The sequence below is a fragment of the Odontesthes bonariensis genome, chromosome 23, assembly GCF_027942865.1.
Source record: "Odontesthes bonariensis isolate fOdoBon6 chromosome 23, fOdoBon6.hap1, whole genome shotgun sequence".
Classification (NCBI taxonomy): Eukaryota; Metazoa; Chordata; class Actinopteri; order Atheriniformes; family Atherinopsidae; genus Odontesthes; species Odontesthes bonariensis.
Window position 1 is genome coordinate 4994625 of NC_134528.1, and position 24822 is coordinate 5019446.

Genomic DNA, 24822 nt, shown 5'->3' on the forward strand with positions numbered 1-24822 from the left:
AGCAGTTATTTCCCTGTGATGCCTCACCTGTCTGTTCCACTGGAAGCATCGATGCAGACTCTGCTGGGGCTGTGACTTGGAAAGGTTTTCTCTTCATGGGAATCGATGCTGTGAGGCGTCTCTCACAGCTGGAGAAACAAACATCAAGAAAATAAGTGCTACATGTGTGCTGCAGGTTTCTGTCCCACTCAATCTGAATGTAGACCGTAGACACCTCTCAGCAGCTGATCTCTGTAACGTCAGCTGGTCTTTTTAGTCCAAAAACAAACAGAAATTCTAGCTTTGGAGCAGAAATATTAACTTAAAACCCTGCTAACAGTCAGAAAAAGGTTTCCTGTGTCGGTAACTCTGCTCACAACCATGTTCTAGCTAACGCTACCAAACAGCTAGTTACATTTCCATTGGTGGGTTAAATTACCTGTCCAGCAGAAAAATGACAACTTCGGCGTCTCTCTGAAAACATCTGTCCCTCACCAGTGATTTCCAGCTGGGAAAGGCCACACCAGCGTTTCTCTTTGTTTTCTTTCCGTCTTTTCCAGCTTTGGTTCCGCTTCTTCTTCAGCTACTATGATCCTCCATCTGTCACAGTTTGGCTTTAAAACTTCTCACAACACTAAATGTTTAACCAGAAGCAGAAACTGTTCTGGAGAGACGGCGAAAACTCTGCTGGAGGCTCGACTCAAGACCACAACAGTTAGCTTAATGCTAGCTAATCCTGCTTTTATTTTCTTCCCCCCTGCAACACAGCGCAGCAAACAAAAGGTCCTATACGCGTATCTGACCTGATAGCAATGATGCAAACATAACGTTTTTTTTCAATAAGAAGCCCCCTCCAAGATACGAACAGACTTTTGTTTTTGGTACTGCGCACTTGACGGAGTCGACACGGAAGTGCACACAGCTGAGGACAGCCGCGGGAGCGCGCACTGCACCCAACATGACTGCTGCAGCAGAGCACAGTTTTAGGAAGATAACTTCTTTATTTGATGCATGTTACATTTAAACTGAGTCAGACCCCAATGTTTATGAGCATTTACATCAATTAATAAGGCACTGTATAAAAACCTAAACTTGCACGATAAGAATAGTTTTACAAACGTGGCTTCTGAGGCTTTTAAATCTGCAAACATGATTGTGAGATCACAGATGCTCGCTGTTAAAATCATTCAAATAAAAGAGGCTTTGAGATGACAGGTCATGTTTTTTTGTTTAAATCGCAGTTTGATTTAGAATATCCCAAAAGTAATCGATGAAAGAGATAAATTAGAAGAGTTCATACATCTGATTTTTCCATCCATCCATCCATCCATTATCTATACCGCTGAATCCGTCGATCGGGTCGCGGGCGGGCTGGAGCCTATCCCAGCAGTCAATGGGCGAGAGGCGGGGTACACCCTGGACAGGCCCATCTGATTTTTAATTTTTGATATATATTGGTGTGATGTATGACATTTTCAGAACTACATCAAAACAGTACTAAGTAGCATCTGGAAATAATTGAAATCGTAGAATGACTTCAAACAAACATTGCTCAATTTTCTGTGCTGAGCCATGCGAGAGAGATCTTTCTCATGATCTGGAACGTTTCAATAGAATCAAGCTGGCTTGCGAGGCTAGGTTGGGTCATTCAAAACTCGGCACTTATGAGGAGTGTGGTCACCGAGCCAGAGAGGATGCAGACTGGTCAGAGACGTGTTGTATATTTTGACAGTACTGGAGGTCTGAGCCCTACTGGTGGACAGAAAAAGCCGCGCCCTTCTGTTAGGACGCCTTAAAATCTGAATGCAGGACACAACTCTTACAATGTCTTGTTGTTATAGTCATTGTTAATTGCACATAGGCGTGTTATTAAGGTGCTTATTTGTGTCATTTTATGCTACGTAGTTCGAGGAGATGACGTCCTGCACTGTGCTTTTGCCCTAACAGCGTGCTCAGCATCTTTGTTGGTATGCAGAGTGATGGCAGACCCTCAGTTACCATCTCAGCCTTTCTTCACATTGTGTGCTTCAACCCAAAGAAGACTGACAGGGGTCGAAATGTCGTTTTTTTCCTTTTATTAAAACACTTACGGTCCCCGTTGGGGAACCTGGGAGTCCGAAGGCCGGACCCCCGGGGGTGATTATCAGGGCTAGAGTTAGGTTAGAGCCCCTTTTCCTAACCATTTGACATGTTATTTGAAGAGAGTAAGATGACATGCCAAAAGCTTAAAATGCATATAAAGGACGCGTGAAAAGTGGTGAAATCACCATGAGAGCACGTTGTTGATGTGTATTAGGTCTACATGTCACAAAATACACACATTTACAATAATCGACATGGTTACAGCACATTTTGGCTGTATTTACATGCGTCTCCAGTCCTGTCATGTGACGTGAACGCTGCCCAACAGAAAACAGCCGATCCGATCCGGCCTCTCACTCCTCATCGAGATTTCAGCAGGATAATGTCAGCTTTATTTTAAGCAGTTTTATTTTACCGAAGATGTCTGTCACGTTGCAGATTTTTATGAATCTGATTCGAAGAGATAAGGTTGATTAGATAATGGAACTTTGTTTCTAAGGTGCTTCATACAGAATAGTCAAATATCTGCACATATATTAATATTAATGAGCAAGATTTCCCATTTCCTAAGAATGTTCTGTACCTTTTAGTTTAGGGAGCGGTCTGATTTCACTGACATGTAAAAATGACCTGATTTAAATGTGCCAGGAGTTCAGAGGGATTAAAACAAGTGGATCATGTGTTTGTGGAGCATCCTTCAGCATCTCAGGCCAGCTGTTTGGATGCGTTTAAGACCGACTGTGTACACTCTGACACCTGAAACAGGAACTACAGCTGATTCCTTCATGTCTCAGAAACATTCAAAGCGTCACTTATTATTCAGAAGTAATAGAAAATGAGCCATTATTCTACAGCCACATCTTTTAATGGCATCTTACTGGCCTCTTCAACATGACAAAAAAATGTATGTGTACAGTTGCATGTTTGCAGGGTTTTCAGGGTTGTTTTCATGATGGTGTTACATCCCCCCCACAGTACAAGGAGCTAAACAGTTTAAAAGTGATGATCTTCATAGATATACAAGTATATACATAAGTATAACATGATCAAATGAAAATAGAAATGTAATGTATTTGAGTCTCATATTAACAACTACAAAATAATCATTAAAACAACAACTAGTTTGAAGCCTGGAGCGATATGTGTGTATGTCCACTTATCTAAACGTAAAGGAATATGACTGAGAGACTGAACAGAAGGAAACAATCTGATATATATATATATTAGATAAAAAACTCAATACATATTCCACCAGCTTATATGTATCTTCACAAACAACTTCCAGTAAAAATCAAGCTGCATTCACTGCATCTCAGAAGTGAGTCAAAACTCACTTACTCTTGTTTTTAGCTTTGCTATCCGCAGTTTTGAGGACTGAGAAGTGAAATATGAAACCCATAAATCTGAAAATAAATTATGTAAGTAAGTACGTCTAAATTAAATAAAGAATGTAATAAGCTTAAAATGTTATTTTAGTACTTTAATGTCAAATGTTTACATTACCGCAGCCTGCCATTACATAAATAAACTTGTAACCTCCACGAAACATTTCCCACAGAAGCAACAGCTCTTAAGATCCATCCATATATCATCTTCTGCTCGTCCAAAGTCAGGTCGAAGAGGCAACAGATCCAGATGGAACAGGAAGTTCCACCATCTTGGGGTAAACTGACCATCAATCTGAATCTAAATCAATAGTCAATCCATCGATCCATCATCTTCCTCTTATCCAAGGTCGGGTCACAGAGAAACAGGTTCAGGAGAGAAACCCGGACATCCGTCTCCCCAGCGACACTCTCCAGCTCCTCCTGGGGGATCTCGGGGTGTTTCCAACCAGAAAGGATATATGATCCCTCCAGTGAGTTCTGGTTGTGCCTCCTAACCAGATGAACCCCCCCAGCTGACTGTTTTCTATGTGGAGGAGCCGCGGCTCTACTCCGAGCTCCACTCAGATGCTTGAGCTTCTCACTCAGCTCTTAACATCAGTCAAACAAATCTTTACGATGACGCACTTGAATAGAGGGACGGTGAAGCCCTGGCTTTATCGGCCTGGTTTGTGACAGAAGTCCAACATCATGTCATCTTAACTGGTTTGTGACTCCCAGTTAGGGAAACGTTCCAGTCTGTCGGGTGGTTAAACACGACTCATGACGAGTCGAGGCAAAAAGAGGAATCAGAACCAACTATTCATGTCTGAATTACAGACAAGGGAAATACAAATATTAAAGAAAGCTTTAATATTATGGTTTACTGTACTGTAATAAAGTGCTTCAAGGGTTGTCGAGTATAATTTGTGTCTAAATTGATGAATGCATGATAGTGAGAAACTATCTAACAGGGAAAGGAGTGGAGTTCAGTCTCACTCCGCCCTTTAAAACTGGCTCCAAAGAAAGGATAAATACAGACAGGACATAAAGAGTGCAGTGGTACGCACACTTCATCAAAACCTCAGGAAATCACACCAACCTGAGAAAACAGGGCATAATGTCTCCTTTTTAAATGCCGTAAGAATTGTATTTCAGTTCAACCTTAACTGGTTTCTCTTGTGTGAACTCGCATATGTTTTGTAAGATTTCCTCGCTCACTAAATCTTTTATCACAATCACTGCATCCAAACGGCTTCTCTCCTGTGTGAATTCTCCTTATGTGCGTCTTAAGATGCGAGTTTCGGGAGAATCTCCTCCAGCAGTCGGTGCAGGCAAATGGTTTCTCTCCGGTGTGCACTCGTGTGTGTAATTTGAGAGTTCCTCTCTCACTAAATCTTTTTCCACAATTATTACAGGCGAAAGGCTTCTCTCCTGTGTGGACTCTCATGTGCTTTGAAAGTGTTCCTCTCTCACTAAATCTTTTGTCACAGTCATTGCAGGCGAATGGCTTCTCTCCTGTGTGGACTTTCATGTGTTTTGAGTGAGTACCTTGGTCTCTAAATCTTTTACCACAATCCCTACAAGCAAACGGCTTCTCTCCTGTGTGGACTCTTACGTGTCTTGAAAGCGCTCCTCGCTCACGAAATCTTTTCCCACAATCATTACAAACAAACGGCCTCTCTCCTGTGTGGACTCTCATGTGTTTTGAAAGTGTTCCTCTCTCACTGAACCTTTTACCACAGTTACCACAGGCAAAAGGTTTCTCTCCTGTGTGGACTCTCATGTGGGACTGAAGGTGAGATTTTTTGTTAAATCTTTTTCCACATTCATTGCAGCCAAAGGCTTTCTCTTCTGTGTGGACTCTAGAGTGTTTCTTAAAAGAGAGTTTATAAAGAAACTGTTTTCCACACTCGGAGCACCTATAGGATTTTTTGGAAGTGTTACAACCTCCATTAAGATTTACACCAGACTCAGGTACTATTGTGCGTTTCCAATTTTTGTAACTATCCTCAGTTTCAGGCAGAGTATCTGAAGACTTTTCCCAATAATCATCATCACTGACTTCCGTTTCAAAGGAGTCTGAATCCTTTTCATCGGTATTTGGTTGTAAATGATCATTTGGATATGGTTTCATTGCTAGTTCTGGTCCCCCACAGTCCTCTCCATCAGCTTCTGTTTTCATCAGTTCAGCTGAGCTGCTGGTTGGAGGTTCTGTCTCTCTGATGTCCTCAGTTTTAACCTGAAGAAGCTGTGAGGACTGAGGTTTCTCTTCATCATCTTCACTCTTCACAGTAACAACTGTCAATGAAAACCTACTGATATCAGTCTCCTGTTCATCAAGCTGCTCTCCCTCCTGACCGGTCCACAGTTCCTCCTCCTCCTCCTTTATGCAGACGGTCACTGGGTCCTGTTGGTCCAGACTTGGGATCCAGGGAACTTCCTCCTTAATCACCAACAGCTGCTGGACATCTGCAGGTAACACTGAAACACATGTATACTAAGAACAACTTTTACTTTCTATACATTTAATCAATATTCTACCAAAAAAAAACAAAAAAAAAAAACAAACAGAAATTGGAAACTTAATAAGAACTTATCAATATCGACATGAGTGAAACGAAGTCAAGTTGTGAAAAATATGTGATTTATTTCATTAGCTCCCACAGAAAATGATTTAAGTTTTGTGAAGTGCAGTGGGTCAACTATACAGACATCCCAAGTCTCCCGGAAGGTCCGGGAGTCTCCCTGATATTGATAGTTAATCACGGATGCCCGCGAGTCGGATAAAATATCCCGGATTTTAGACTATTCGAGGGAGTTTTTTTTTTTTTTTTTTCCCAATGCGAGTGAGAGCGTGCAGGCAATAAAATAACTCGTGCAACTTGCGCGTTTCGACTGCGCAGGCACGAGAGAGAGAGAGTGGGGGGGGGGGGGAGGGAGTGGAGAGGAGAGGAGACTGAGTCATCTCCCTGAAACGAGTTTTTGGAACTCGGGATGTCTGACTATATGTTTACCTCCTGTTCTATGTCTGCTTTGGCAGGTGTTCACAACTTCTTTAGAGGACCAAATTGTATATATATTCTATAGGATATTCTATATCCTATAGAATATATATCAAGGAGTGTCTGATGAATCAGTAATTCAGAACTAAACAACAGTTCCAGATGTGAGTCTGTTGGTATGTATGTGTTAGACAGTTAAGGTTTGTATCTGAGCACAGCTATCAGCAAACACACAACAAAGTACTTTCCCCTAAAATAGCACAGAATAATTTATTATCATAACTATAACAATAATGATGAACATAAATAATAATTCAATTAATAAACTATCTTTTCTGCTATTATAACTGTTGTTGTGCCTGAAGGACAACAGGAAGGCGGACATTCCCAGCCGCACACCCCTCTGGACAATTGCATTCCCACCCATAGTGTCTATTTATTGCAAATGTACATACTGTATTTATTATTCTCATACACATCCCTATTTGTCACCCATACTCAATTACATTCTTACTGTTCTGTATTTCTAATTTTTATTCTTTTATATTATTGTTGAGTGTTGTACTTTGTGAGTGAAGTTTAAACAGAGTCAAATTCCTTGTTTGTTTAGTCAAACCTGGCCAATAAAGCTGATTCTGAGGATGGTTAACTGTAACAATTCAAACAGAAGGACATCCAACAAATGCTAAAATATTTGTATATTTGTAAACATAATATTCAATGAAGCACTAATCAACACGAGATACAACTGAAAGTAGAAGGATGCATTAAGTTCTCCTGCATGATCCCGTGTCAGAGCCCAAAGCCACCATGTAGAGATGCATCACTGATTAAAATCCTGGATTCACATAGTACTCACCACTATCTAAATATGTTGTGTTTGAGGCACTTTCAGGAAAGAGGAGAAAACTAAAATTTCCTGCTAGAGAAAATAAACTCACATTTGTCACCTATATCATGTTCACAAAAAAGTCGACAGCATCACTGGATTAGACTAAATATGATGAGAAAAACCCACTTTGAGTGCTGGCGTTTGACATCTGTGTCATCAAAAAGAAAAGAAAGCCACCTGTAACTCTAAACTCGCTTTTCATCCATGAAACCGTCCATGAGCACAGACCCGGACACGTCTGATTTTTCATTCACAGAAAGAGGATCCAGACATCATCTGGCACAGAGATGCTGCAACACCCACAGCTACACAGGATAGATTTCAGAATTTATCAAGCTAAAATAAACCAAAAACTAGATTTAAAAAAAGAAGAAGCATGCTGAGGTAAAAAAAAACCAAAAACTAATAGCCTAAGAGGAAGCTGTTGTACCCCTGAACTCAAGTCTGATACCTCAAATAACACAACCAGCTCAACTCGTCAGCCGGGAATTAAACGTCTGCTGTCAAATTAAACCTTCAAACTCAAAGAGAGGAGACTCTCCAAATCTGTGGGAGCTTTTAGAGTTAAAGAGGAATAAAATTCACCAGCTGATGTAGACCTGAGAGCCGCAGTAGAAACTCACATCAGAAAAGTCCCTTTACAGAAATGACACAAAAAAAATAAAATGCAGGTAAAAAAAAGGTTAAAAAAAAAAGGGTTCATACAAACTAAAACCAGCATGTTGTGCTTGTGGTTATAAAACCAGATTTCCTTCAATGCAGATTTAAAAAATATTTTAAAATATGAGGGGAGTGTTTGGAAGCTGATGATATTTTAAAGCTAATTTCAAACATAAAGAACATCGAAGGAAAAAGCAGCGCTGGGTACAAAAGAAGTTTGGCTGTGGAGGTGGCATCACACTGGCCTCCACTTGTTTCAAAGCAGCAGGATATGTCGAATCCAGTTTAATAAAAAAGGATTTCAGACTTCTCTTTCATTTATCAGAGACAAATAGTCATCTGTGATGAGATAGTAATGTGAGTATTTGAGACAGTGATGCTGATTTCACACGGTGTGGGGGGAACGGTTTTCAGGAGCACACAAGAGGCAGCACCTTATGCAGAAATCTCTGTTTTCTTTAAAAACACATCACGTCAAGAACAGCAGATGGGGCTTCTCATTGTGTTGATGTGAGTTTTCCAGAGATTTTTACGAGGTAGCTGGATGGAAATCTCCACAAAAAGTCCAAACCGAACGTACTGCATTCTCGCTCCAGAATACATTTTACCAATATTCACCAAAGTAATTCTAACCACAATTTTTACCATAGTCAAACAGGCTTAAAGTACAAGTTACAGTCTAAGCTAATATGCTACAAAACAAACAGGTGTGAATCACTTACTGAGATCTTTGCTGTCTTGTGTCTGCTCCAGTTCTGATGTGGATGCTGCAGGTACGGGGGGCACCAAGCTGAGTCCTCTGGGGTCATCTGGTTGGAGGCTCCTCCTTCCAGGCATCCCTGCTCCACCTGAGATTCTCCTCTTCACAATCCTTCTTTATATCTGTGGGTTTTTCAGATTTCAGGGTGTACACGCTGTATCTTCTGCTGTTATTCTAGCACAGCTGTCTGAAACGGTAAATACACAAATACCAAATACATAATCACTTGCATTTAAGAAAAAAAACAGTTTAATAAAATATCTGTCTGTACTCAAATGGGAATATTTCTGTTCGTGTTCTGCACATCACACACATGGAGACACAACAGTGAACATGAGTTCAGAAAGAAAAACACCACAGCAGTTATTTCCCTGTGATGCCTCACCTGTCTGTTCCACTGGAAGCATCGATGCAGACTCTGCTGGGGCTGTGACTCGGAAAGGTTTTCTCTTCATGGGAGTTGATGTTGGCTCGCCTGGACTAACACAATAAATCAAGAACAGCTCAACAACAAGCATCATATTGAACGTGGCCACATACCAACCTGGAAGATCTGCTGGATGACAAGTGTCTGCAACTCTGTGGATGTAAATCACACACAACACCAAACTAAGATCAGTGGACTCATAGTGTTGTGCAGAATCTACACTGCAGTCTATAGCGGTGACCCACACTGATGTGAACCAGGCTAAGTAAAACCACACCTGGTGGATTATGTGACAAAGTAGTGAAATATACTAAATAGCCGAATCAGAGCCGACGCTATAAAAACAGCAAGTTACATTTCCATTGGTGGTTTAAATTACCTGTCCAGCAGAAAACAGACAACATTTGTTCCTCATCAGTGATTTCCAGCAGGGAAAGGCCACACCAATGTGTCTCCCTGTTTTCTGCCGTTGTCTTTTCCAGCTTCGGTTCCGCTTCGGTTCCGCTTCTTCTTCAGCTACTATGATCCTCCATCTGTCACAGTTTGGCTTTAAATGTTTAACCAGAAGCAGAAACTGTTCTGTAGAGACGGTGAAAACTCTGCTGGAGACTAAAAAAGAGAGCTAGCTGTTAGCCAGTACATCCGACTTCTATTTTGCTCCCTCTGCAAACACGACATCAACAAACGTTCCTACCCCCGGTCCTCATTTCAGGGCAAAAGATCTCTCCAGTTATGCATGAACGAAGAATGGGTTCGTTTTGAAAGAAAATGTTCTGTGGAGGCGGTGAAAACAAAATAACCACATCAGTTAGCGTAAAGCTAGTCGATCCCACCTTTATTTTCTTCCCCCCTGTAACACAGCGCATCAAACAAAACGTTCCTACACCCGTGTTATACCTGACAGTGCTCACTCATTTCTGGGTTTCCTCTGAGATTTACTGAGGATCAATAACAGCATTTGAGTCACGTTTAGTTGCCTAACAACACCATCATTACCTGTTATTGTGTCTTTATCACATAACTATTTGTCTTGAAGAAAAAGGGGACATTATGATAAAGTAGTTTCACAGCTTCCTCTAGATGTCAGAAGTGATTTGTCATTCATCTGATGACATATGCTTAAAGGTTTGGAAAGTGTGAGGCAGAAGCAAATGAAAAAAGAACAAAAACCTTTCATGGCCTACTTCTTAAAGCTGCCGTCGGCAACTTTAAGCAGGGAAATCTAATTCATCATTGAGAAATGAAGAGAGACTACTTTTGTTGCAAGACGTGTGCTGCCACCTGCCTTTGTTTATGTGGTACTGCATTTGTGGTTCTCCTGGTGTATGATTACCCACTGTAACCTGCACGGTCTCTTGCATTCAACATGAATAGTCAATTATACCAGCACCACTGTGTCTTCGTTCATGAAACAACTTTGTCTTGAGATGGAAATAAAAAGTGCCTCCGGATTAAAAACATGCTCTTTTTAATCTTTTCATTGTTGTAAGAATGGCCCATTGCTTGATTGTTAGAGTCGTTATACTGTAGGAAAAAATAAAAACAATATGTCTATATTGGCTCATTTTAAAATCTCCGATTCTGATCACTATAAAAGTATTGTATTAAGAATAATATGGAAAGTTGGTTACTGCTGTAGAGAAGACTATAGAGCTCAACCTTATCTGCGATCGTTTTATATATATATATATATATATATATATATATATATATATATATATATATATATATATATGTATATATATGAGATTTTTTTTAAAAACAGGTGAAAGTTGTCCTGTACAACACATCCATCAGATATTTTATTACACTAAAAGTCATCCAGCAACATTGCGTCACTCACAGTCTGCCACAGTCCACAATGACTTTGATAATAAAGCGAAGAAGAAGAATCTGCTTTTTGGGTGAGGAAATGTCAGCTTTTCCTCAAATGAAATTCGGGTCAGTCAGAAAGTCTTTGTTTTTTAGTTAGTCGGCTCTGTGGAGTCAGATGGAGGATCCTTTTTGGTTTCATGTAAGTTTATCTGAAATTCAGAGAAAGAATCAAAGAGCAGGATCCAGCACATCCAGCTTGATGAGCGGGTCTTTGGCTCCTGCCTGGGAACACCGTGGTGGTGGTGGTTGGATCTTCCCAGATACTTTGTCCTAGTTGTTCTTTTGTAGAAATCTCCAATAACTTATTATCCTGCATTTTTACAGTGTTAACTATAGTTTAAGGCCATATAAAACACATCATACAGGGAATTAAACTAAAATTCCTTATTCCTAAATTTACCTTCACAACTGACGCAGAGACGATAACTGCAACCGGAGAACATGACAGCATTAGACAGTTACTATGACAACACAGTTATATATTTTAGCTGTTTTACAGAGATAAGTTAGTAACAAAGTCACACATTTCTAGGATTGTTTTCTTAGTCTTTTCAAATGATCTTAAGCTTAGCTGTTATCTTTTAAGCTGGCAAAATAAATTTAAAAAATGACAGAAAAAGCAGAGAAAAATTCTCCAAAAAGAACACAAAAATGAGTTTTACTCATCTAATAAACAACACATCTCACAACAGATCAGCTGCCTCAAATAAACTTTATGCAGATAAGAATAAAAAGTATTTTAAACATTAGATATTGTTTTTGAGCTGCACAACTGAGGGCCATGATTTCATGGATAGAAGATCACGCTTACACTCGATGGATTAAGACTGAAAAGAGTCTCTGCTCAGATGGCTCAATGCATGGAAATTACATTAAAAACCTGGAAAAGCATCCATTTTCCAACCTGCCAAAGAAAAAATCATGTCTGGTTGATGTCAGCTTCAGGCAGGAGCGAAATGCATTGTGGGTAAACGCTCTGCATACTGTCTGATCGATCAGTATGTAGTATACGGTTTGGAACACAGCCTGAGTTTCTTTCCAAAGGGATTAAAAGAAGAATGGACCCGTGTTTTAACCATGAAGTCGGCTGTGAAACAGCTTGGACTCACTTTCTGCTCTCACCCACAGCAGCTCCGCTCGGCCCACATGTTTCCTTGTTCCCTCCCCTTCAGATCTGCAGCTCATGATGGGTGTAACCAACAGGAAGAGAACCGACCGGTTCTGTTCTCTGCACCGACACATTATTTGTAGATCAGAGCTCAGACCGGTGTCAGCTTTCAGGAAGTGAAACTCACGGAGTCGCTGATCTGAGAGGAGAAATGGCTCAGAAAGGAGTTCAGCTGGACCGAGAAAGCTTCTCCTGTTCGATCTGCCTGGATCTGCTGAAGGATCCGGTGACTATTCCCTGTGGCCACAGCTACTGCAGGAGCTGTATTAAAGCCCACTGGGATGGAGAGCATCAGAAGAGAATCCACAGCTGCCCTCAGTGCAGGAAAACCTTCATACGGAGGCCTGTCCTGGGGAAAAACACCATGTTAGCTGATTTAGTGGAGCAGCTGAAGAAGACTGGACTCCGTGCTGCTCCTGCTGATCACTGCTATGCTGGAGCTGAAGATGTGGCCTGTGATTTCTGCTCTGGGAGGAAGCTGAAAGCCACCAAGTCCTGTTTAGTCTGTCTGGCCTCTTACTGTGAGGAACACCTTCAGCCTCATTATGATTCAGCTCCATTCAGGAAACACAAGCTGGTGGAGCCCTCCAAGAAGCTCCAGGAGAACATCTGCTCTGATCACGGTGAGGTGATGAAGATGTTCTGCCTTACTGATCAGAAGTGCATCTGTTATCTCTGCTCTGTGGATGAACATAAAGGCCACGACACAGTGTCAGCTGCAGCAGAAAGGACTGAGAGGCAGAGAGAGCTGGAGGGGAGTCGGCAGCAGATCCAGCAGAGAATCCAGGACGCAGAGAAAGATGTGAAGCTGCTTCAGCAGGAGCAGGAGGCCATCCATCGCTCTGCTGATAAAACAGAGGAGCACAGCCAGAAGATCTTCAGCCAGCTGATCCGTCTCCTCCAGAAAAGAAGCTCTGATGTGAAGCAGCAGATCAGATCCCAGCAGGAAGCCGAAGGGAGTCGAGTCAAAGAGCTTCAGGAGAAGCTGGAGCAGGAGATCACTGAGCTGAAGAGGAAAGATGCTGAGCTGAAGCAGCTCTCACACACAGAGGATCACAGCCAGTTTCTACTCAACTACCCCTCAGTGGCAGCACTCAGTGAGTCTACACACTCATCCAGCATCCAGATCCGTCCTCTGAGGCACTTTGAGGATGTGACAGCAGCTGTGTCAGAGCTCAGAGATAAACTACAGGACATCCTGAGAGAGGAATGGACCAACATCTCACTGAGAGTCGCTGAAGTGGATGTTTTACTGTCACAACCTGAACCAGGACCAGAACCAGAACCAGAACCTGAACCAGAACCAGAACCAGAACCAGAACCAGAACCAGAATCTGAACCTGAACCAGCGAGCAGAGCTGGATTCTTAAGATATCCATGTGAAATCACACTGGATCCAAACACAGCACACGGAGATGTGTTACTGTCAGAGGGGAACAGAAAAGTGACAAGAATGGTTCAACTTCAGTCTTATTCTGATCATCCAGACAGATTCAATGGATGGTTTCCTCAGGTCCTGAGCAGAGAGAGTCTGACTGGACGTGGTTACTGGGAGGTGGAGATGAGAGGGGGAGATGTTGTTGTAGCAGTCGCATACAAGAACATCAGCAGAGCAGGAGGTTGGAGGGATGAAAGTGGATTTGGTTATAATGACAAATCTTGGGCATTATATTGTTACTCAAACAGTTATACATTTATGTACAACAACATTAAAACCTCCATCTCAGGTCCTCGGGCCTCCAGAGTGGGAGTGTACCTGGATCACAGAGCAGGTATTCTGTCCTTCTACAGCGTCTCTGGAACCATGACTCTCCTCCACAGAGTCCAGACCACATTCACTCAGCCACTCTGGGCTGGGATTGGGTTTGATTGGAATCTTTGGAATTTATTTAGCTTTGGAGCCTCAGCAGAGTTTGTGTAAAGTGGAATAAATGTATTTAGTCAGCTTGTTGCTGACAGCTGGTTGCTGTGATGTCTTTGCTCTTCTGCTGTTTATTTGCTGCTTTTTCCTGTGTCTGTGCAGCCATGGAGGATATCACTGCTGATGAGGAGTTTGATTCACAGAAATATTTCTCCACATGAAAATCTAAACTTCTCTGAGCTCTAAATATCAGTCGGATCCTGGTGTCGGTGTGTCTGTATGTTGTTGTTTCTCTTCCACTTCATGGAGCCCAACAGAGGAATCAGCAGACCTTCCTTTATCACAGACTCTTTTCAGATCTCATCACTTTGGAAATGGGAAAATAATCCTGGAGTTACGCTGACTTTGATTTTGTTCAGGCTGTGTTTGAGAATCAAGGCGCTCAGACCAAATATTCACTTTAAAGCTCCGTTTCTGTCTCATATTCTGTGTTTATATTCATGTTTGACCATGTTTCAGTGAATCAATGCAGCTGTTAACTTGTTATTATCACATTAACACATTAATTATTTAATGCCGATAAATATTTTATCGCGCATTAACGACCCACTTTTTGGGTTGCCTGGGATTCAAAAGACTGTGGCCTAACAGGGATAACAGAGAGCCTGAAGATAACTCAACATTTATTTTGGGAGTAAAGAGTTAAAACAAAAACAAATGCTAGAAAATAAATAAAATGGTCACTAAAATAATGCATCCTTGAGCAAAAAAAAAAAAAGTGTTTTTGCATAATATAATATTTTAAAAATGTGCTGAGCCAGGGGGTGCTGAGCTATCTCACGGTGGTGCCTTGGCACCACTAAAAATACCCTAACCTCGCCCCTGATACTAAGAGAGTAATATCAAGGGTATAACTTTTGTTTTAATCCACAGAATCAAATAACACTTCATATGTAAGAGAAAAGTGGGAAGCTCCAATACCTGGAGAGAGTTTAAGTGGGAAGGGATAACAAGACAGTTGAAAACCCCACGAGTGTCAGCCAAATGTAATCAAGCAGGTTGAGATAAATGTTGGAGAAAATGTGGATAACACATTGGAAACATTTTCTGTGGTCCTTCCCAAAGTTAAACAAATACTGGAAGGAGGTATTTGATGTTCTTTATAGAAGCTTTCTGATGTGGGATATCCAAAGACCCCACTGTAGTTTTACTTGGTGTACTCAGCAGTCATTGAATGCATTATAATCAGATGGTTAACTCCTGATCATATAATCCAAAAAGTTTGGAAGCTGTATGACACGAAGCCCAAATCTTTAAAAAGATGGAGACCCACAATGTGTCTAATATTACAGTGACTGAATAAGACTAGTCTATAGTATACATGCTGTATGATCAAGGCCACCCCTGACCCACCCCACCTGTTTTTCCTTTTCTTTTCTGTATCATTTTACAGTAATTCTGTTTGTACGGGTGAGCTACTGTATGTACTGACCCTGGGCTTACTGTAAAGGACCCTAACCCTGCTGAAGAATGTATGACTGTATGTTATATGATGTTCAAATAAAAGAATAAAGTGTTTTTTTCCAGTTAAACACAAACTTTTTCCAAACAGCAACGCAGTCAGGATGGAACATGTAAATACAGCTGAGTTCACTGCGCGGACGCTGTCTTTACGTTACTTTAATGGTGATTTTGTCAGATGAGGCTGTGGTTATAAAACCAGGATTTTATTAGAGGAGAGCGACAGTCTGGAAACTCTTTAAGTGACCACCAGTTGGTACGTAGTCTTAATGGGCTTAATTAGCAGCTTTATTGGGAATTCAGCTGAGTTTAAATACATTTAGATAGATAGATAGATAAATACTTTATTCATCCCAATTTGGGAAATTATTGTGTTGCACCAGCGTACAGTATAAAAGATATGTAAACAATTAAAGGAAAAACAAGCAAACAGAATAGAATAAAAATAGGGAATAAACATCAGCTATAAACAAATCTACAGTATAGAATAAACATCAGAGAAATAAACATTAGCTATATACAAATCTACAGTATGAAGAGTATAGGGTAAATAATAATAATAATAATAATAATAATAATAAACATCAGTAAACTAAATAAAAACAGATTTGTACATTTAACAATAAGGTAAAAATAAATTTTACTGAGCAGACTGAACCAATAAGAAATATAGCTGCAAGCAGCGATATGGGGGCCTAGCAGAATGGCACAATAGGGAAGGCTTGGGCTGCTCAGGAAGGCTTCGTGAGTCCATGCACCAAGTTTGGCCTCGATACATCAATGCATTGCAGAGATATGGCCAAATGTCCCGTTTGCGTGTCGGCGTAGAGTTTGATTGGCTGCCGCGGGTAAACGGAAGTGTAATAAAAAAATCCACGTAATAATTTATGTGCGGCTTGGTCTGAAGATTCTATGTACCAAGTCCTGTGATGATTAGGCAATCTGCGTGGCCTGAAATGCTTTTTTAAGGTTTTCGATTAAATTCAAAATGGCGGTAAATCCAAGATGGCGCTGATGACGTCATGAGGTGCGTTGACCTCGACTATATCGAGGGATTAAAATGATACCTCATTTGTGACATTTGGACCAAGGGCTCCAAAGATATGAGCAAAAATGCATTTTAGCTGCTTATAGCGCCACCTATTGGCCAAACGTCATCAAACTTCTTGGGCCTCTTACCTCAGTGGTCTTGAGTCTGTGTTAGAAGTTTGACGTCATAATATCAAATGGTTGCCAAGATATGACCTCACTTCCGGTTTGGGGGCGTCAACCTCGAGTTTGATTGGCTTTTATGAAAAAATGGAAGCCTAATTAAAAATTCCACACGATAACTTTTGTGCGGCTTGGTCTTAAGAGTCTATGTGCCAAGTTTCGTGATAATTGGACAATCTCTGTGACCTGAAATGCTTTTTTAAGCTTTTTGATCAAATTCAAAATGGCGGAAAATCTAAGTATACGCAAATTGACGTCATAGGGTGCGTTGGACTCGGCATGATCCAAGGATTCCAACGATGCCTCATTTGTGAAATTTGGACCAAGTAGTCCAAAGTTATTAGGCTGAATGCACTTTGAACTTTGGCGTGTTGGTGGCGCTAGAGAGTAAGCTCTTGGGTCATGAAAATTCTTGACTTTGGCTTTGGCACTTGGCTGATTACGTGTGCGAAATTTCACAACTTTTTACCATAGCGTTCATGGGGCTGCCATAGACTTCAATTGCAGAAGAAAGTAGATCGATAATAATAATAAGAAAAGCTACTAACACAATGGGTGCCTTCGCAGCTTCGCTGCTAGGCCCCCAAATATAGGGTATATGGATAATTTACATTATATTGTACTACGATGATATTTGTGCAAATGTTATTAGTGCAAAATGAGCAGTTGTGCAAATTGTCATTGTTATTGTTTTTGGGGGAGAGACTTTAAGCCTATTGAGCTTGAAGTTCTCTTCCAGCCAGAGGGGGGGTGTTGTAGATGGTGATGGCTGCTGGTAGGAAGGATTTCCTGAATCGGTCCTTGTGACTGCGGAGCTGGATGAGCCTGTTTTACAAAAAGAACTTTGGAGCATTTGTACAGAGCACCGAAGCCCATTTAAGTCTAGTTGCATGCAGGGATTCAAACCCCAAACACATTTGGGTGTGTTAGTTTGCCTTTGACATGCTCAGTTTCATATGATTTCAGTTGGACTTATTTGTTTACATCCATGCTTTAGAGTCTGTTTGTACACACAATCTTTATAAATCTCCACCCGTGGTAAGCTACTTAAACCCAGAATCATCAAGGTAAACGCATAAATGATCAAACAAAGGAATACAAAACTATTTTACGTGTCTGTTACAACACGACTGGCAACACTGTTTTTATTAAAAATCGATCTTTCAAATCCTGAAACCAATAACAACCAACAAAGTTCTTCCTTTAAAATTACCCGGTGGGCTTTGAATTCCATTATGTTGTTGTTGGTCATGCCATCAATTCAAATGTTTCATTCGGACTTTTGAGTTTATGAGGACTGTAAATATACGGTATATATGGGAGGTGTTCATCTTGACTGACTGCGGACTGTAGTGGGGGCCACCTGGACCAAAAACGCCAGGAATGATTCATATAGTTCATATAGAACCGCCCTCCTATCAAGAATATCATCAGGAAAATGATCAATGACAAGGTGGTATGTTTTACACACAATTTAATCTTAAAGTATGAACATAAACGGCTCTGGAGTGGGTTATGTATACAGCATCAGTTGCCATGGGGGTACCGTTTAGACGCCGGCAGCAGTCGTCCAGCACCTCTCGGTTGCTATGCACCCGTAAAGATCACGTGATGTATTTTTGATCAATTTGCTGCTTTGGCTTAAATGTCTCTTCAGACTTGTGTGGTGGTTGAACCTTTTGCCACAATCATCGCAGGTAAATGGTTTTTCTCCCGTGTGGACTCTTTTATGTCCTTTAAGGTGCGATTTTATGCTAAATCTTTTTCCGCAATCATCGCAGGCAAAAGGTTTCTCACCGGTGTGGACTCTCATGTGACATGAAAGATTTCCTCGCTTGGTAAACCTTTTACCACAAACATCGCAGCCAAACGGTTTTTCTTGCGTGTGGAGTCTCATGTGCGACTTCAGATTTGCGCTTTGCCGAAATGTTTTTCCGCATTCTTCACACACAAAAGGCTTCTCTCCTGTGTGAATTCGCATGTGACTTGAAAGATTTCCTTGCTGGCTAAATCTCTGATCACAAACATCGCAGTGAAACGGTTTCTCCCCGGTGTGGACTCGCATGTGTCTCTTCAGGGACTGATTGTAGGGAAACTGTTTACCACACTCAGAGCAGCTGAATGACTTTTTGGTAAAGATTACGTCATGTTTTACACCCGACTCAGATACCAATGCCTGTTTCCAATCTTTGTTACTGTCAGCCTCCGGTTCAGAATCAGAAGATTTTTTACTATAATCATCATCACTGACTTCAGTCTCAGATGAGTCTGAAGCCTTTTCATCAGTATTTGGTTGTAAATGACTGTTTAGATTTGGATTCCTGACAGATTCTGGTTGTCCACAGACCTCTCCATCAGCTTCTGTTTTCATCAGTTCAGCTGAGCTGCTGGTTGGAGGTTCTGTCTCTCTGCTGTCTTCAGTTTTAATCTGAAGAAGCTGTGAGGACTGAGGTTGTTGTTCTTCATCTTCACTCTTCACAGTAACGCAGGTGAATGAGAACCTGCTGACATCAGTGTGTTTCTGCCCATCATGCTGCTCTTCCTCCTCACTGGTCCATGGTTCCTCCTCCTTCTTTATGTGGACGGGTTCTGGGTCCTGCTGGTCCACACTGGAGCTCCAGGGAACCTCTTCTTTAATCACCAACACCTGCTGAACATCTGCAGGAAACACACAAACACAAATGGACATTAACTGTTTTAATCCTGATTCCAAGTAGTTTTAATATTATTTAAAGCATTAAAAATTGAGCTAAAACAAGGAAATAATAACTGAATTCTATTAATACAAGAGAGATCATTTATAACTCAGGCTTTCTTGTGTGATCTAAATTGATCTAAATTGATCTAAACCTTGCTGCCACCCCGGCTTCTGCCATCAGACCTCTGGAGCTGGTTCAGAAAGCTGCTGCTCGTCTGGTGTTCAACCTCCCCGAGTTCTCCCACACCACTCCCCTTCTCCGCTCTCTACACCGGCTCCCTGTAGCTGCAGCATCCAGTTTCAGACTCTGATGCTGGCCTACAGGGCAGTGGAAGGAGCAGCTCCTTCATACCTCCAGGCTGTGGTCCAGCCCTACACCCCCACCAGACCCTATCCCTAAACCTTTTCTCTGTTCTGGCCCCCCGATGGTGGAACGATCTCCGACTGATGTCAGGACAGCTGAGTCGCTGCCCATCTTTGGCCGCAGGCTGAAAACCATCTCTGCAGGAAACACTACCCTGATCCGCTCTCTCAGGACATCACCTGTTTCGTCCTAGTTCCTTACGCACTTATTTGTTTCCCAAATTGTCTTCCCATTTGTCTCGGTACCTAACTTACTGCACTTACTCTAGCACTAGTTATGCTCTTAGCTGTTTGGTTTTGGAAGGAAATGCACTTATGATTTCTTGTGACCTGAAGTTCTTTTGCCTACCGATGTGGAACACACTTATTGTGAGTCGCTTTGGATAAAAGTGTCTGCAAAATCAAATCAAATCATCAAATCAAATTTATTTGTATAGCACATTTCATGTACAAACAGTTCAAAGTGCTTTACATAAAATAAAAGCATTGCAGCAGGGAGTGCAAGAAGCATTAAAAATACATAAAAGAATATAAAGAGAAACAAGTAAAATCATTTAAATGAATTTAAAATCAGGCAACAGTCTAGATAAGTTAAAAGATATTTCATGCATAGACACATGAGAAAATAAATGTTTTTAACCTGGATTTAAAAATGTCTACATTTGGTGAAAGTTTAATCTCCAGTGGCAGTTTGTTCCACTTGTTTGCAGCATAACAGCTAAATGCTGCTTCTCCATGTTTAGTTTGGACTCTGGACTGGACCAGCTGGCCTGAGTCCTTGGATCTAAGTGCTCTGCTGGGTTTATATTCTCTGAACATATCACAGATGTATTTTGGGCCTAAACCATTCTGGGATTTGTAAACCATCAGCAGGCTTTTAAAATCTATTCTGTGACTGACTGGAAGCCAGTGTAAAGATTTTAACACTGGTGTGATGTGTTCAGATCTCTTAGTCCGGGTTAAAACTCTAGCAGCAGCGTTCTGGATGAGCTGCAGATGTTTAATGCTCTTTTTGGGAAGTCCAGTTAAAAGAGCGTTACAGTAATCGAGTCTACTGGAGATGAATGCATGGATGAGTTTCTCCTGGTCTTTTTGGGAGAGGAAACCTTTAATTCTGTTGATGTTTCTGAGATGGTAAAAAGCTGCCTTGGTGACAGCAACAAAATGATCGTAATGTAATGTGATGTAATGTAAATGAAACTGAGTAAAATGCTGCAGGGGAGCAATAACTTATTTGACTCCTATATTCTATGTCTGACGAGGGACGGATCCCAAATAGCAAATATATGAAAGGTTTCATTGTTATTCTGGTGAGTTTGAGTTCAAATCTGCCTTTCAGTGGAGTTTTCATGTTTTCCTCGTGCTTGTATGGGTTTTCTTTCCCTCCCACACTCCAGAGACATGTTAACTGGTGAAACTAAACTGACGATAGATGTTAGTGAGAGTGTGCATGGCTGTGGAGCATCTCTGATACAGTGGTTAGTTAGAGCGGTCGTCTTCCTATCAGAAGGCCAGCAGATCGATCTTAAAGTTGGTCTTAAAGATACTTGAACCCACAAGGCCACAAAGCATTGTATAAAGGTGTGTGAATGGGTGAATAATTGTAAAAGGCACTATATAACACGGACTATTAAGCATTAAGCAGACCATTTCTCGCCTTAAACAGGACGTGCGAAAAGAGCTGCTGCTTGGTTTTGATCATTTTATTCCCAGCAGAAGGAAAGGTAATGAGTCATTTGTTTTTCAAAGTGAAAAATTCTCTCAATATTCGCCAAAATAGTTAAAACTATTTTTTTTTACCATAATCAAGAAGCCTGACAGTTAAGGTTAAAGACTGAATTATTATGCTATAATACAGATAAACAGATGTGAGTCACTTACTGAGATCTCTGCTGTCTTGTGTCTGCTCCAGTTCTGATGGGGATGCTGCAGGTATGGGGGGCACCAAACTTGGTCCTCTGGGGTCATCTGGTTGGAGGCTCCACCTTCCAGGCATCCCTGCTTCACCTGGGATTCTCCTCTTCACCATCCTTGTTTATATCTGTAGATTTATTCAGATTTTAGGGTGTATACGCTGTATTTTGCGCTGTTATTCTAGCACAGCTGTCTGAAACTGTAAATACACAAATGTGAACTATTCAGTATCAGTTATTCATTAAAACAAATAAAAACCCAGAGTGAACATTTATATAAACAATAAGCTGCATACAAGACATTGGCTTAAAAACAGTGTTTGTGCTGTAAATGTGGATGTTTCAAGTGTAAAAACTTCATCTTTTTTGCCTTTGTGTGTTCAACAATGTTCATCTCAAATATGCTTCATAAAAAAAACAGAAACAAAACAGACGACATGCAGATCAAACCATTCAGTATCCGTACATCACTGAATGCCACCTGTAACTGCACCACAAATGGGCTTTATACAAAGGAGCATTTAACATCATCCGTACACGTATAAAATGTGTGTGCCAGCATATTTGCTTGTGCATACAATTTACAACCCTGGCAGAGGATAAAACTTTATCAGGTAAATAATTTGAAGAAAATGTTAGTGTCTGGTCCTCCTTAGTTCTAACAATCATCACAAAGTTATTTTTTTAATCGATTAAATGATATTTTAAAAATATAACTCAAAAATATGTCAAATATGCTTCATAAAAAAAACACAGAAACAAAAGAGACGACATGCAGATCAAAGAGCTTCTGACAGCTGAAATGTTACCTTTGTTCCAGACTCTGAATTTCTGTCTTCTGCAGAGACATTCAGGTGTTCATCTCCGTACAGAATAACCACAGCATGTTCTGCACATCACACACATGGAGACACAACAGTGAACATGAGTTCAGAAAGAAAAACACCACAGCAGTTATTTCCCTGTGATGCCTCACCTGTCTGTTCCACTGGAAGCATCGATGCAGACTCTGCTGGGGCTGTGACTCGGAAAGGTTTTCTCTTCATGGGAGTCGATGCTGGAGAAACAAACATCAAGAAAATAAGTTCTACATGACACAGTCACATACCTCTGTTATACATTATGTTACACCTTTAAGTTCTGGGAGGGTTGGCTCGCCTGGACAAACACAATAAATCAAGAACAGCTCAACAACAAGCATCATATTGAACATGGACGCATACCAGCCTGGAAGATCTGCTGGATGACGAGCGTCTGTAACTGTGAATTTAAATCACCTACAAAGAACATCTACAACTTCTCTACAAGCTATTAGGTGAAGCTATACAATACAAACTATCTCGACTGATTGTAATTTTTACAAACTGTCAGCAGAGATAAAAATCAGCGCACAACACTGCATTAATATGAAGCATATTCACCTCCAACCTGCAGAGTTTCATTTTAAAATCAGCACAAATAAACATTTTCCAGCAGGACTTTAAACAGTGAATTGTTGTCTGATTTGAACACGTTTTTTTATTTTAACATTAAACTTCTCTGTCAGTAACTTCCAGCAGTTGTGGGATGATCTCAGTAACATCAGCTGCTCTTTTAGGTTAAAAAACTGACCAAAAGTCCAGTTTTGGGAGCAGAAATATTAACTTCCAACCCTGCTAACAGTCAGAAAAAGGTTTCCTGTGTCAGTAACTCTGCTCATAACCATGTTCTAACTAACGCCACCAAACAGCTAGTTACATTTCCATTGGTGGGTTAAATTACCTGTCCAGCTGAAAACAGACAACTTCGGCGTCTCTCTGAAAACATCTGTCCCTCATCAGTGATTTCCAGCTGGGAAAGGCCACACCAACGTTTCTCCTTGTTTTCTTCGTCTTTTCTCGTCTTTTCCAGCTTTGGTTCCGCTTCTTCTTCAGCTACTATGATCCTCCATCTGTCACAGTTTGGCTTTAAAACTTACCACAACACTAAATGTTTAACCAGTAGCAGAAACTGTTCTGTGGAGAAGGTAAAAACACTATCGGAGTCTAAAAAAGAGAGCTAGCTGTTAGCCAGTACGTCCGACCTCTATTTTGCTCCCTCTGCAAACACGACATCAACAAACGTTCCTACCCCCCGGTCCTCATTTCTGGGCAAAATATCTCTCCAGTTATCCATGAACGAAGAATGGGTTCGTTTTGAAAACCTAAAAAAGTAAAACCACCACATGAATCATTCACCGTTTCTATTTGAGTGAAATCTTGGTACAACAGTGTAAAAATATTTTGTTCAAAATAAAAGTCCAACATTCAAAATCCTACTGAAAAGTAACAATTTTAGCATAGAAAAGTGTCTCAAGTAAGTACTTGTATAATTCTATACATTGTTAAATGAATAATAATATGTTTTATGTGATCAGATTATAATCAATGTTTCATTGTAACATTAACGTCACTTTAATGGAGCTGGAGCAGATTTTCTTTCTTTAGATTCAAGATTCAAGAGTCAAAAGGCTTTATTTATCCCGAGGGAAATTACAATGGGGAAAGTACTAAAGTAAAATTAAATTAAAAATAAAATAAAGCTAACATAAAATCACGTAAGTAACTGAATACAATATGTGCAATGTGCAAATTAGCAGCCTCAATAAAAAAAATATATATCAAATCAAATTTATTTGTAGCACATTTCATGAACAAACAATTCAAAGTGCTTTACATAAACTAAAAGCATTACAGCAGGGAGTGGAAGAAGCATTAAAAATACATAAAAGAATATAAAGAGAAACAAATAAAATAATTTTAATTAATTTAAAAACAAGCAACAGTCCAGATAAGTTCAAAGATACCGAGCAGATTTCATGCATAGACACATGACAAAAGAAATGTCATGTTGGCAGAGAACGGAACAAAAGGCAGCCCACATCCAAAGAAGAGCTTTGGGATGTCCTTCAAGAAGCCTGGAGAACTATTCCTGAAGACTCCTTAAAGAGAGGACAGAAAGCTCGTCTGAGAGGGTTCAGGCTGTGCTGGAGGAGAAAGGAGCTCAGAGCAGATATTCACTTTA

General features: G+C 40.6%; 2 protein-coding genes across 11 annotated transcripts in view; one reads left to right on the forward strand and one right to left on the reverse strand.

Annotated features, from left to right (window-relative positions):
* Nucleotides 1-24822, reverse strand: part of LOC142373591 (uncharacterized) — a 41398-nt gene that overhangs the window by 10466 nt on the left and 6110 nt on the right. For 2 of the 10 annotated variants that reach the window (XM_075456912.1, XM_075456911.1), the window contains exons 1-2: nucleotides 419-890; nucleotides 28-128 (exon numbers count right to left, since the gene is read on the reverse strand). The exons of 1 other annotated variant lie outside the window; for it this stretch is intronic. Coding sequence is in view for 6 of the 9 variants with exons in the window: in XM_075456919.1 (XP_075313034.1) it covers nucleotides 4591-5909; nucleotides 8705-8819 (1434 nt within the window). In the remaining 3 variants the exon portion in view is untranslated. Of the gene's footprint in view, nucleotides 1-27; nucleotides 129-418; nucleotides 891-2946; nucleotides 5910-8704; nucleotides 8930-9127; nucleotides 9322-9548; nucleotides 10008-18453; nucleotides 19121-23541; nucleotides 23849-24822 lie in introns of those variants that run through there. 7 more of the 10 variants (XM_075456915.1, XM_075456917.1, XM_075456916.1 and 4 more) reach the window with 7 other exon arrangements.
* Nucleotides 12343-14843, forward strand: LOC142373582 (tripartite motif-containing protein 16-like). Its single transcript, XM_075456902.1, has one exon. The coding sequence runs from the start codon at nucleotides 12364-12366 to the stop codon at nucleotides 14131-14133; it is 1770 nt and encodes a 589-aa protein (XP_075313017.1). The 5' UTR covers nucleotides 12343-12363; the 3' UTR covers nucleotides 14134-14843.